The sequence below is a fragment of the Diprion similis genome, chromosome 2, assembly GCF_021155765.1.
Source record: "Diprion similis isolate iyDipSimi1 chromosome 2, iyDipSimi1.1, whole genome shotgun sequence".
In the NCBI taxonomy this organism is placed as follows: domain Eukaryota; kingdom Metazoa; phylum Arthropoda; class Insecta; order Hymenoptera; family Diprionidae; genus Diprion; species Diprion similis.
In genome coordinates, this window is record NC_060106.1 from 8,424,346 (window position 1) to 8,438,955 (window position 14,610).

The 14,610-nt window shown below is 37.6% G+C and overlaps 2 protein-coding genes across 3 annotated transcripts in view; both read right to left on the reverse strand.

Moving 5' to 3' along the window:
* LOC124416355 (calcium uniporter protein, mitochondrial) overlaps positions 1-14,610 on the reverse strand; it is a 95,375-nt gene that overhangs the window by 79,862 nt on the left and 903 nt on the right. The window lies entirely within an intron of this gene.
* Positions 1-14,610, reverse strand: part of LOC124416354 (bifunctional heparan sulfate N-deacetylase/N-sulfotransferase) — a 58,733-nt gene that overhangs the window by 9,070 nt on the left and 35,053 nt on the right. For both annotated transcript variants that reach the window (XR_006930761.1, XM_046897320.1), the window contains exons 3-5: positions 6,118-6,370; positions 4,154-4,345; positions 283-626 (exon numbers count right to left, since the gene is read on the reverse strand). Coding sequence is in view for 1 of the 2 variants with exons in the window: in XM_046897320.1 (XP_046753276.1) it covers positions 283-626; positions 4,154-4,345; positions 6,118-6,370 (789 nt within the window). In the remaining variant the exon portion in view is untranslated. The remainder of the gene's footprint in view (positions 1-282; positions 627-4,153; positions 4,346-6,117; positions 6,371-14,610) is intronic.

The following is a 14,610-nucleotide window of genomic DNA, read 5'->3' on the forward strand; positions in this document are numbered from 1 at the left end:
TCGCGCAGTTCAAACATTTCTATTTAATAAAATCTGACCTAATTAGTAAATGAATTGCCATCCTGTATATATATATAATCTACCTTTGAATGAAACGCCGTAAAATGTAATATTAGAGAAATAAATATTCGTGTATAATTCGTTGTGTAATATAAATTGCATAGCTTGATTGAAATTGAGTATACGAAATGAAATGTAGTTGTATTTATGAAATGTATCTAGAATAAATGAACGTTTAATTATACACGTTATAACGATAATGGTAATAATATTTCCACAAACCTGTCGACGTTCTCGAGAATCATATCGTCGCCGTAATTCTCTTCCGTCGTACCGTGGTGAAAGTATTTCCCTGAAAACCCCAAGTTGAATTTGAACCCCGGCACAAGAGCCTGAATCCTTTGCTGGGTGGCGAGTAAAGCGAGAACGTCGTCCTTCTTCAATCTCGTCCCTTTTTCACCGACAAATATGTCGTCAACGTCGACCAATATCATCCGGTTGAGGCTGAGACTCAGCTGACCGTGAGATAGGTACGACAACGAATCGAGGAGCAGTAATTTGTGGAGCCAGAAGCGAAGACCTCCCCCGAAAAGCACCCTCTGAATACCGTCGTAGCGTCCATGATCCTGAAAAATTTCAGACGTATATGCACAAGTGCCGAAATCACACCTCGAACTTAGCACAAATTCTTTTCTATCCTCAAGGTCTATAAAGGTCTGCGTAGGTACAGAGCGTATGGATGTAGAAAGTGATTTTTTTGGGGCGGGGTTGTAATTTCGAATTTGAAAAGCTCCGGAGGCGCCCAATTCCGAATTTTTTGGTGGCGAAACTTGATGTCAAGGAATCAGACTTTTACCGAACAACAAAGTTTCGAATGGTCGGAAACCCGACGACTCAAAGTTCCGAAATGCAAAATTCTGAAAATTCAATATACGATAAAGCAAAGTTCTGAAAAATAAAGTTTCGATAGATGAAAATTGGAAAGAACCGAAAATCAGTGTCGTTTTCGAGATGTCGTAGGCACGGACTCGGAAACGTAGTTTCGACATAATCGAGTTTAAAGTTCAGCGAATATGTCGCAACTTCTGCAATTCTTCGGTTTTCATCACGCAATTTACACACAATATTCTTCATGCTTCAAATTTTCAGAAACGCGAATAAAAAGAAAAACGATTTCTAAAATATTCTACTCGGATGTGCCCCCTTAATGCGCCTCTGCAAAAGGAGTTTCCGCTTCCAAAGACATGCAGGTCTAGCCGTGACCCTCTCGCGTCTGCAAGTCAAGCAGGGTGGTGGTGGGTAATTAAATTCACGTTCAATCAGCCGTGGGCCAGTTGATTAAATTAATGAGCAATGAAACGAATCGCTCTATTAACGTCCATGTGGACTGCTACCAATTTATTTGCCTACCCTAGACTCCCAGCTTCCTTCCGACCGAACTCAAAATTCCACTACTTGATACTCTCAAGCTCTCGGCGTGTCTTGCTCTATAATGCATTTGCAAAACAAGTGTGCGAGGTCTGTAGGTGAGAGTAAAGTGCCCCGAATCTGTTGCAGAATACGCTGCTTCGGCACTGCAAATGCCGCAATCGTATCTATGGAACTGCACAACCGTTGTGTTATCCGTTTCCTGGATTTGAACATCGCCTGTTTCGCGATCAGGATTAATTTAGAAGTCTGCAGAATCGGATCTTTCCTATTTTCCAATCATTGCGCATCGTTCGAATACTCGAAATTCGAAATTGGTTTTTCGACGAGTTTCACGAGTTTTATTTTTTCTCTCACAGTGAAGAATAAGTCCATCCTAAAAACAAATATTGGCAGTACTGTTGCCGATATCTGGATTTTCAATATTATTACAATTTCTCAGTCGATTTACAGCTGTATCTGAAAATTTTCTGGCTGTTTTGGAATTATTCGATTTCATCGGAAATATACCGTTGCACGAATATATAATATTGATCGTGTTATATGTTTATTGGATCCAGTTAACGACATCCAGCATCTTACCAAAAGCATTGAATAGCTTTCCGAACTGCGAATCCCTCTTCGAATTTAACAAGGTTGTTATTAGACGACACGTGTAAGTCCACAAACGATGTGAATACGAAGTCAAGTAATATTCTGCGTCGTTAACCGATATTCAGTTGTGTCAACTATGACCTATACGATTTCTTAGTCGTGGAAAAAAACATGAATTTAATCTTTTTCAAGCTATATTCGCCTATCATCGTTATAAATCATTATTATACAAATCGTCAGACGCAAACAAGCATAAAAAAACAAGCATTTCGATTAATCGGCCCTAAGTAGCCTCAAGAAAGAAAAAACATTAGTCAATTTTAGGTTCACTGAATATCTAGAACATGATCACGACTGTAATTATTGTGAAAAGGCAGTAAAAAAAAAAAAAAAAAAAAAAAAAAAATAACAGTTAAATATTAAAATTGTCAAAAAAATATATCGACCAAAGTGTGTATTATAATTTACTTTGATAAAAACTGTATCAATAGACCTAAGTAGCTCGTATCGTTGACCTCGATAAAACTGTGCTAAAATTAATCATTCAAAATGAAAACTAATCCCGACGAAAAGGTCGACACGGTTATCAACGTGCGTATATTTATCATCATAGAGATAAACTCATAACGTGCAATAGTTCGTTCGTAAATCTCCTGACCTTTGACCCTTTGAATTTCGTCGAAGCGGGTCACCCTTTGAAGTGCGTGCACTCACCGATGCCGTGTCCCCTCTCGCCCATTAGGTCAACGTTAGCTTACACTCGTGCATACACGTATGCCCATAGGCACACGCACTTGCATATGTAAAACGAGGCCGAGCTTTACGTTATATATTCCGTAGCGTAGAATCAAGAGCGATGCTACCGCACAGCATCCTTGGATTTTGTAAAACAAATTATCTACCCCTTCTATTTTCATCCCTTCAATTTTTCTCATCATAAATATACACACCCATACACACAGATATATGGTATATGTATTTATGCATATAAGTACATAGATTCTGCAGGAATTTTATGAAGCTTGTTAGACGCGCGCAATCCAATTTATTTTTCCGATCGCAGTTATAGAGGAGGCTGCTGCACCGCAGCTGCAGCAGCAATTTGGTCGGTGAAAGATATATATGAAATATTTTTCTAAGAGTAGATATCGACGACGGACGATATGACGCTGGTGTCTCTCGATTTGTCTCTGGAGAATATAATTTTTGTTATTTTTATCTTTTTTTTCAAAACTTTGGAGCCTGATGCTGAACGGAAGATACGTTTCTGCAGCAGCAAATAAAAGTGGACCCATGTACTCCATGTATTTATTTTAACGATCGGTCTCCGCATAACGGGATTTCGCGATATTGCCAGTCTGCATTTTTTTTTTGTAAAATTTGGATAACCATCTCCGCTTGAATTCGGCTGATTGGAAATAAAATTGCCAATTGGCTACCGTGCAAATTACGTACACACACATTGCGCTGTGTATTGCCAACGGTTAAAACAACAAGGGAAAGACATTGAAAAACCGTGATTATAGATATATAAGCCTGTCATGAGTAACCCTGACTTATAGCACGAAGCTTCATTTCGATTGATTTTTGGTGCACGAAATTTTTTTTATTTTTCATACGTGATACTATGAAAATATCAAGGTTTTTCAGACGAGGACGTTGGTGGATCAAAACTCGACACGTTTAATTAAACTCAATAAGAAATGAACGTGCATTGAGTATTTATCAAATTATTTTATTCATAAGCTACGAAGATCTTTTTGAAAATACAAAAAATTGAACGTCGATGGTTCAGTTATTTTTCTTAGAAGTTTGAAAATTAGCTATTCACAAACGATACCAGAATAATAAAGAAGAAAAAAAAGTGTTGAAGTGTTTTTGAAGAGAACGAACGATCTTTTGAAAAAAATTAACGATCGTAGACTAAAACTCAATGAATGTATTGAGTGAGTCAATAATTTCAAAGAGATTCAAAACAAAGCATCGACATTTAAATATCGACATCACTTATCACGTCACTTATTGTCTATTTTCGTATTTTTATAAAGATCTTCGTAACAGAGAAAAAAGTAAAAATTTACTGCGATAGATGGAGGAAAGAAAGGTGCAAAAGGTGCGCTTGAAATATTACCTGCACAACGGTTGTGAGCGGGGTTTTCTTCGTCGGATAATCCAAGGTGTCTCTGTACGCCCAGGCCAACGGCTCGTACGTGCTGTGATTAGCGTGAAAAATAGTCCAATCACCACCAGGAAGTGGTCCCCACGCAGTCTCACCGGCTCTGGTTAACCGGAGTATAGGTGATGCCGCGTTCAGTTGCGCGTCCTGAAAAGAAAAACGCTCACCGTATAATACACCATACAACCACCCACACGTGGTACCTCGCCCTGATTTAAGGAGTGAGAGAGACATTGAATAAGCTGCTCGCGTTTCAGACGCCGTTGGATTTTGAAAATGTATGATATAACGAAGCGGTATCCTGCAAGCTTATTGCAATTACTGTGACATGATGGTAAATACTTGTTGCTAGTTTTGCCTAAATGGTATTTACTCGACTTTAAGTACAGGCAGAATTTTAAAGTCTGACGGACTGATGGAAAAAATCTTTTTCATCGACGAGACGGTGAAAGACAGACTGAATTTGGATTTGAAACAAGTTTTAGTACAGTTGCCAGAGTGAACTTGATCGAAATTGTTTAAAATATTCGGAGATCTCAATTGATATAGTTTCTGTGTTTCTGAAAACAATTTTATCTCATCATTGTAGGTTCCATTAATCGTGTTTAAAATCTTTCCTACATACCATTCTTCAGCTGTACTTGTTAAAAAAAGTTCTTTCATCGTATATCACCAGGAAGAACATAAATACTTATCGGTAACAGTTATTAGAAAATTTGATCAAATCAATAACCATCTCAATACCATTAAACTGTTTCGTAATAAACGATTTTTATTCAGAAGCACTGCTTCATTATTATTCTTCGATTCAATTATTTATTATTCGATTTCATAATTGAACAGCAAAGTCAATTAAGTGAAATATCATATTGTCACAAAAAATTTATTAGATTCGTTCAACTCCCCAATGGCCAGTTTTCCGGAGAACCTCGGCAAAAAAAAAAAGGTCCATTCCAAGAGTAGATAGCGTCTGGGCGTTAACGTATTAATTTAGTATAATGGAAAAGCCGAGAGAGTAAAGGATGATGCTGAGCTGCTGCTGCCGCGTATTGTAATAGTTGCGGCAAAAGATCACAGACCATTCGCCGAGAGCATCTAGATAATGGACTCGACCTCGTTGGTGGTTCTGTTTATTATTATAGGTTTATGTATGCTGCAGGAAGTACAAGGTAGGTTCACCGGAAAAAAATTTCAGTACGGTCGATGTACAGTGTGTATCCTTATCTAATATTTTCTTTTTTTACCATAACCAAAAAATATAGTTTTTCGATTACAGAATAAAAGTTTATGTAGTATGTGTTACTATTTTCTTTGATTAAAAATTTATGATATTTGATTTAAAAATTGCGATAGTTTCATGTTTTTGCAACAAAAATTTGATTTTTGAGGGATTATTTAACTGGAAGAAATTTAGTAAACTAAACAAACAGATTCACCGTTGCTATAAGCAGAAAAAAAAGTAGTATTATAGGGAAATATAATAATTATAATTAATAGCAACTCGTGTATTACGTTTTCCTGCGATTTTAGACTTAAGCCGTGCCCATTGACAATGGTTGAGCTGCAGATTGAAAATGGAGTAAGTGACCTCGGGGATTTAAGGTCTTTGGACTTTCCCGAGTTTCGTGTATTTTTTCAAGCTCTTTGTCAAGAGGAGCCATCGACGTTCACCGAGGCCGTGGAGAACGAAGTTTGGTAAAATGTCTAATGTGGGGACGCACTCCAAAAAAAAAAAAAAAAACCAAGGAGAAGTTAAGAAAAATAAGGCGATCCAACTTGGAACGGTAGGTATATATATATACGATGAGAGTATGAACGTCGAAAAAAACCGGCGAGCTTATCTTTCGAGAAGTATAGAAAAGAGGAAGAAAAGGCACAAAGGATGGTACCGAGAAGTGATGCCAGATATACGTACTGACCTTTAACCTGAGGTTGGTGTGTATGAAGAGCGGGAAACCCTTCAGCTGAGCACCGACTAAACTCTCTTCGCCTGGCGGAGCAAAACCCACTATTCCAACAGAGTATTCCCTGCAGTATTTGTCGAGTAGTTCTCGATTCCATTTGTCCATCTGCAGGTACTTGTTTAAATTTTCAAAGACTAGAACACCGTAGCGGCCCTTGTCGAGGTTGGTCAGCACCGGCAGGGACTTCCCGGCGACCTCGACCTTGTACCTGAAATTGCAAAAAGGAACAACTGATAAGCAAAAATCGTCTAATACTCGATGTTTATGGTATTTATACAAATTACACCACCATACATCCCTTATCGCGACTGTTGATACGGTTGAATTTATTTATGTATTTATTTTTTTTAATACCTTTTACAGAAGCAATAATTAGTGTTAAATTTGTTCGCCTAAAGTATATAATAAAGCCCATAATAGTGCGGTAAAGACCAAGTCGCATCTGATAGAGGCGTAACGTAGTACTAGTGAGATTAACTGATTACACGTTCAGATTTCAGTTCCTGTTAAGTCTAACGGCCGTGTAGAACCTAGCCTGGAGTCGTTAACGCCGTTAATTAATTATTACTGCTACTAGTTGCAGGCTTTCCATATACCAGACCGTTAAACACTATTTGAAACTTAGCGAACGTCGAGTACCTTCGCATAACATATTTTACATTCCGTACATGCTAAACTATTATCGATATTTACAGGATACCTATATGAACGCCGAATAGAATTTAGTTCACGCGTATATTCTTATTATTCCACACTTTTTTCCGTAAAAGTTGGAAATTGATGAATGGAATTTTTTTTTTTTGTTTTTTTTTTTTGTTACGACGATAAGTCTAAATTATCTTATTGAAAACTTGACGATTCAGGATTTGATTGAAAATATTCCCGACTATACGAATGAAGAGTTAAAACAAATTGTGTCACTGGCAGAGATTTTCGTTTGAAATATGGATCGATGTCTATTACGGTGTCTCAGTCCCGTCTTGAAACATTTGGTTCACTGACATCGTATTCCCTCCGAATACTTCCAGGAACAGTTTTAACATCATCGACAACCTGATCAGACACCGATCCTGAATGAAATTACGATCTTGACGAGACTTTAATCAAGAAAAATCGATGATATTGGAAATCAAATAAATTCTCGTCATTGCTCTTTGACTTGAACCGTGGATCTCACTGTTCAAAAGCTGACACCTTGCCAGTGTGCTACCGGAGCACTGTTTCGTCGGTAACGCAGATCGCTTGATGATCGCACCAGCGCTGCAGCAGCTGAATTCACGTTATGTAATTATTTTTGACGAGTGACTCAACTCAAAAATAGTAATTTTTTATTACATTTATTTCTTTAGACGGCTAATTTTTCAACTACAGAAATGTTACTTTTTAAACTTATAGATTCGAACTTTGTGAATCCAAATACGATCTCAAGTGAAAAATGATCTCACATACCAATTTTTTAGTCGCGTCACTCTCGATTTGTCGTCTATTTCATTCATCCCTTCGCGATGATCGATAAATCAAAATACATAATACTGTGTAACGATTATGTCGATGATTTTAAGGTGCTTATAAGTGACCGAAATAACAAATAATAACAGTCTAACAGAATCAGAATTTCGACTCAGCTTTTTTCATACAGACGTAAGCCTCGTATAAAAATTGTCCTTAATATACAGAAAATTCGTTTTATTTTACTTAGAAGTAGAAATTTTTCCGCTCGCTCGAAGGATCCTTTCCAGCATGAACCGTTCGGCATCTTCAAAGGATATCTTTTCTTTTCCTTCGAGTCGTTCGTCGTTCCGGCACATAAGAAAGAAAGCGAGAAAATTAACATAGAAAGTAAGAGATTTGAAAGCCCAGAGGGGCCGGAAGTTAGTTGCTCGAGTTGAGATCTCATCCTCTTTCATTCGCCTCCCCCTTCCCTTCCCTTCCCTCTCCTCGTTATCCACGATTTTGCAGCTGTTGCTACCCCCGGTGGCTACGTCCGTGTGTTTCAGCCACCTGGCGCAACAGCCTGCACTGCCACTTTATTTATTACTGATAATCCCCTCCTGACTGCACACACGCGTTGTTATGCAAACACGAGAGATTAAAGCTCACTGCAACGCTCCTTAACAAGAACACGTGTAAGGCGTGTTAAGGAGGGGCGTTGCCGCGTATCTCCATTACCGCGACGAACGCTGAAGGCTGTACAAATTCGCACACCTGACTCTGCAGATTTTGCGGGTGGTCGCGAAGAATGAATCTCTTCGCTAACGCATATGCCAACCCCCTAATTTGCACACATCCACACCTTCGTGTGTCTCGTCACTCGTCCCCTCCTCTCAAGCATTATTATTCAACGACTGTATCTATCTCTTTATCGTGTATGATGTGCGTAACGTAAACATTTCGAGATTAAATTCATTTTTTGACATTTGCATCCCCCCACAACAGGGATGGTCAAACTGGACCAGACTCGAGATCTACTGTTTACTCTCCAAACTCTGTACGATCTACCAATCTCAAATCTTTACCACAGAATTAAATTAATATTTTTTTCCAGTAAGTGTTTTTTTTTTTTTTTTTTTTTTTACTTGTTGCCATCGACTTTCATTTCTGCCCTAAAGTATGTAGTAATCATAGTATATACCTACAATACAAATATGAAACAATTTTCAACACGAGTTTGCTGCACGCGAACTGGTTAGCTGATATTACATGTAATACGATGAGTATGAAAATTCTACGAATTCATTATAATGCGAAATTATAATCGCAAAAAGTTTTATCGGCATTGATAAAGCTGTTTGAATCACCAATCGACATTCTCACGATTACTTTTGCAACCGTTGTTGATTGAACCCTGAGCTCGGATAATTGTCCGAGTACCTTTAGACATGGAGATCTTCTCGTTCCCCGTAAACTTTATATTTCTCTTTGACCCCCCAAAAAGTTTAGTTCCGGGACTTTCACACACAACCGATGAGAAACAAGTTACCATAAGAAAAGTTTTATTGCGTCGAAGTGGACGATTTTCCGGAATTTCATTCATTTATCTGTATGCAAAATTTCAACTTCAATCAGTTAAGGTAAGTACAATAAAATATACCGCACATGTGCGAAAAAATATTGTCACGCATCGATCGTTTCAATAATTTCGGTAAAAGGTTTAAAAATATTTTCAGGGAATAATGAATAGCGATTTTAATGAAGGTAAGCAAAGAATTATTCAGAGGGTAAAAAAAAAATTGGAAATGAGGAAACTTAGACCTTCTCTTTCACATTTCTAATCACATTTTCATTTCGACGAAAGAATAAAATAAGAACGAAACAGAAATGAATAAAAGTGAAATAAAAATTCGTTACGACCAAGGGATACTCGATTTCTTTTCACATTTTAATTCGACTTCTTGAAACTTTATCAAAATGGAATCGTTATAAATTACTTATATAATTATACTTGTCATTGTTATAATAATTATGAATCTGTTGCAACGACTTGATCGTTTTCTTCTCTTATCATCGCGATTTTTTTACGCCAAGTTTTATTTCATTCATTTTCTCAATTAGCTGCCTATTACCAACGCGACTAATTGGTCAACGTTGAGAACTCCCAACTACACATGGAACGTGACATTGCAGCAGCGTTAAGTAAACACCGATAAAGTTATATAAATACCCAAGTAGTATGGCTGTTAACATAAATCGTTCTACACAGGTGTGTATCGAGTATAAGTTGAATCGATTGCAGGTTATATTAGCAATTAAGACGCAAGATTGAATTGCAGATCATTGACAAAAAATTCGTGTATATGAGGTAATAATTTCAAGAATACACGATAGCGTAGTTCAAAGTAAATAAATAAGTTTCGGGTTCACCTTAGCGGACATTTAAACCGTCGGATGATCTTTCCTCCGCAATCTTCAAGGAAGAAAAACTTTCAGGTCGCCATTTTTCTCCTCTGATTTGTTCCATCGAGCCAAACTTATACTGCAACTTTCCTCAACTGTATACATCTACTTCTGCATTATATTTGTACGTACATGTACAGATACATACCGGGATGGTGTGTCAAAACTTATACGACGAATATAGTTTATTACTTCGCAGATGGTGCTGCTAGGACTAAAACTACTCGGTCTGGTTGTATTTCGTAGGTTATAGATCGAAAGAAGAAGAGAAGGAGTAAGTAAAAAAAATTTTGGTCACTCCTGCAAGTCCGAATCGTATTGAAGTTAGTTACGTTATTGGAACGATTCGTACTAAGGAAAAATCGTTATCACGCGATTTTGAAATTGTCTGAAATTCAGTAAACCGTAATAAAACAAAACACACTTATATTTTGAAATCTTATTTCCTTAAAAACCATTGTAAGATTAAGAAAATAGTGATTTTTCCAGTATTTCTTCGTTACGATAACGTTACTCACCTAAGCGATAGTGAATGGTGTGTTAACAAGAAAAAAATAAATAAATAATGCCTCGAAGGTTTTTCCCCCGTAATCTGCATGTCTATAGAAATAGATTCACTTATACCTTCAATTCACACAAGAATTTGGTCCAAATTGCCGAAGCCGAAAATATGAGTTACAGGTGTCGTGACACCGATTCGTTCGGAGGTTAAACGTGAGTTTAACCTGAGAAAGGTGAAGGGACGAGACAAGTATACTGAAAGTCGGAAGAGAAGGAAGGAAGAAATAAGACAGCGGCGTCGTCGTCGAAATGCATAGCAGGTGACGCGGCTGTATGGAGAACAAACACAATTCCTTCCTTCCTTCCTTCCTCCGTTCCTTCATCTTCTTCCTCTTTCTCTTCTTCTTCTTTTTCTTCGCCCTTACATATATACTCATATTATACCTCCTTTGAGAAATCGAGCACTGCGATGACACGTCACGTTACATGCGCATTCACATCACATTTAGTGTATTACATGGACGAGTGAGGAAACCCGCCTTACATACATTTACAGTCTATGTACATTTTGCACACACATGTATATCACACGTATGTGCAGGCGGCGAATCTTGTGAAATGGGATAGCGAGTATTGAGGGAAAGAAAGCAAAATCACTGGGACAGGGGTGGTCGGTGGTACCTGCCAACCAAATAGCCTTTTGTTAAGCCTAGACCGGGATTGCTTATATCTCGAGATGAAATCTAATTTGAAAGGATCTCGTCGCGCACACAGAGCGCTGTGTGTTACCGAGGTATTGTGTTCCCTGGCATGAACACGGCCATTTTCATTCGCGTATTGTCAAGATTTCTACCGAGCTACGCCATTTATTCTTTTGTAAGGTTTACCAACAGCTTCGCTCCGTTTTCATACATTAACGCACATATATGTATATATATATTGTTGTACCACACATGGTGCTCTATGTATATATTATGCAGAGCCAACAATTCCTCGGAACGTTGAAAAACATGTTTATAAGTTAACTCATATCTAAAGAAGTTAGAGAAGTTTGTAGAAAAGAGAGAGGAATTAGGACAACAAGTATTGGCAGGGAGCAAAGATTTGAGCAAACGCGGCGGAGGAAAAAAACCTCAAAAAATTACGCATCAATTCAATGTTTAAACAAATAGAGTGTAAACGAAATCAGTTTGTCCAAATGGTGAGGTTTTCACGCATTTCGCAACATTAGAGCTGATTCGAAGTAATGAATAAATTAGATTGCAGACGATATACTAGTATATATATATATATATATATATATATATATATATATATATATATACATTAGAATGTTGCACGATAAAATAATTTGCGAATGTCCATCCTGGCACCCACTGCAAAGTTTGTTCTGGTTGAAAGGAAAGTTCTCGTCAAAGATGGCGCTCATCTTTCAAGAGAATTATTCTTTCAACTCAAACAAACTTCTGACAACCCAGTTCAATGATCAGAAATCATGAGTCGAGCGACTTTCTCCGTCATTTTTATAGTCATAAGAAAAGCTTATACCAGGTGTAAAATATAACGAGATGGACAACCGCATTTATCGCTGATTCTATATCTATACCTATAACGTTAGGGTGTTTCAGAACAAAAATAAATTGCCAACTTCCACCGAGACACAAGCGTTGTAGGCTAGGTTTTAAAATGGCGCTGATTCGAGTTTTTACTTTTTTTAAAAAATCATCTTGGACATAACGTAAAACGTTCGTCTTTGGAGAGAATCTTTTTTTCGAACCTCACGAAATTTTCAGAGTGTGCCACGATGGAAATGTATTCCAAATCTTTTATTTATAAGAGTAGATATTCGACGTTAATTTTAGCGGAAATGACGATGAAACAATAGATAATAGAACGAATATTAATTGGAAATAATTTGAAATTAATATTGGCCAACATGCGAATTCTCGAGCAAGAATGAAAATTTGTGTAAAGTGGATGAAACCATCGCTGGACATCAATTAAGTCAACTTTTCTTTCAGACAATTAATGGCCCTTCTTATTTCCTTAAACACTTTTCACATCCACTTTGCGAGCTTTAATCGACGAAATATCTACATCCTTACATATAATTCAACGGCAATAAAATAATTCCTTCGCATAAAGTTCCTCGGTCAAATATAAATGTCCCTGCATCGATTTATAAGGAAGTAATGGAGAGACCAGACAAAGTCCATTAAATTGCACCACAGACGCGGCTTGTGCAACGGGTGAAAATTACTGAGCTGGCAAAACGGGCTAACAAAAAGCAACCACCAGCCAAACACCAACTCTGCATTGTATCAAGTACGGATGTAATAGATTAAAATTGAACAGTCTAGTCGGCGTAGATGCGGTCGTTAAATTTTTAATCACTGTATTAACGACTTGAGTTGATCGATGCAACGGTGACACTTATTCTGCACTAAGTTTCGAGTCTTTGGCTTGGCGTTATGTAATGTAAAATTTGACCAAATTTGTTAACATAATTGATTCCATCGCCGCGGTTGGAATTTCCCTTCTTTCTATTCGTTAACCCTTTTTCCTACCCAGGCGTGAAAACATAATAAACATCAATCCGTCGTTTTAAAACCACCATCACTACTGGGAAAGTTACGAGGCTATATTTACATCACCCCGAGTGAGTACGCGAGGGCGTTTTGCCGCAGACTAAAAATAACTGAAATTCGTCAGGATTTAGGGACAAATTTTCATATCTATACACGTTTGAGCTGTTGGTTATATAAATGAAATCCACCGTTTGGTGAGAAAAGAAAATAATAAAAATTAACAAATTTCCGATAAATAGGGTGTCAATGGATATGGTATCCATTGGGAATCCTGATCCCTTGCGCTGCTCAGTGTTAAAAGTGGTGGGAAACTGGGGGCAATGGGGTGGGGGAGGAAGAGGAGGAGGTTGGTAGTACGATAAAAAAGAAGGAAGAAGAAAAAGTGAATAAATAAATAAATAAATAAATAAATAAATAAATAAATAAATAAACAAATAAAGTTTGAATGGGAAAAAGTGTAACCGACAATATAAAGGGTTGAAGCACAGTCTTTGGCAGTAAGGCTATAATAATACAGCTGCAGGTAATGCTCTCATCGCTTCTCTTCCTCCTCGTCTCCGAGCGAGTTCCAACCGTTAGGAAAAGGACGTAACATGAATTTTTATGAAGTAGGTACTGCGAGCAACCGAAGGATCTTGAGAGGCCCTGAGCGTCTCGAGACCAAGGGGAAAACGCGCGCATAGAAGACGGAGCTAACAATGCTGAGCGGTATAAGAAGACTGAAAATTATTCATGAATGAATGAATTCCGCACCAACCTATATATATTATACACTTTTAGGCTTCATCTCCGAATGTGAATTCATATGCCAACCCCCCCCCCCCCCCCTCCCCCCTCCCTCTCGCCCCGTCGCTCTCTCTTTCTGTCTCTCTTTCTTTTTGTTTGTTGCCTTTCTTTGCTTTGCCTCAATTCTTTCTTGCTTCTGAACCCTTCTTTCATCTCTTTCAATCATCATTGGTAGAATTGCAAAGCATCAGCAGAGTCGTTTTATATATAAATGGAATACTCGTATCGTCGGCTTAATTGCGAGACACGTTAAGTCTCTTAGATATTTGAATCATCGTCGAGTTCAGGAACCGATATGCCGGATAGCTTTTGTGAGTGGACAGAACTTGAAATTTCGTGAGGATCAAGTTAGGAACGTTATGCTTGATGCTGATAAAATGCTTGACGATAAAAAGGCGAAAAACTCACTTAAAATGTGCAGCAAGTGACTAAACGGTACTAGAAACTTCATCATTTAACAATAATCTGAAATTATTTCGCTCTTATAAAAATTATGCAGTTGTTTTTGTTAACCAATAAAAACATTTCTTCCGCTATATTTGGTAACTCAAACTAATTTCATTTCTCCATTTTTTTCTGTTTAAAGTACCTACATGCATGAAACTTGTTAAAATCAGAATACATACAGACTCGTTTGTAATAAAACGCATCAGTAGAGAATTCGCTCTATCTTTCTCTC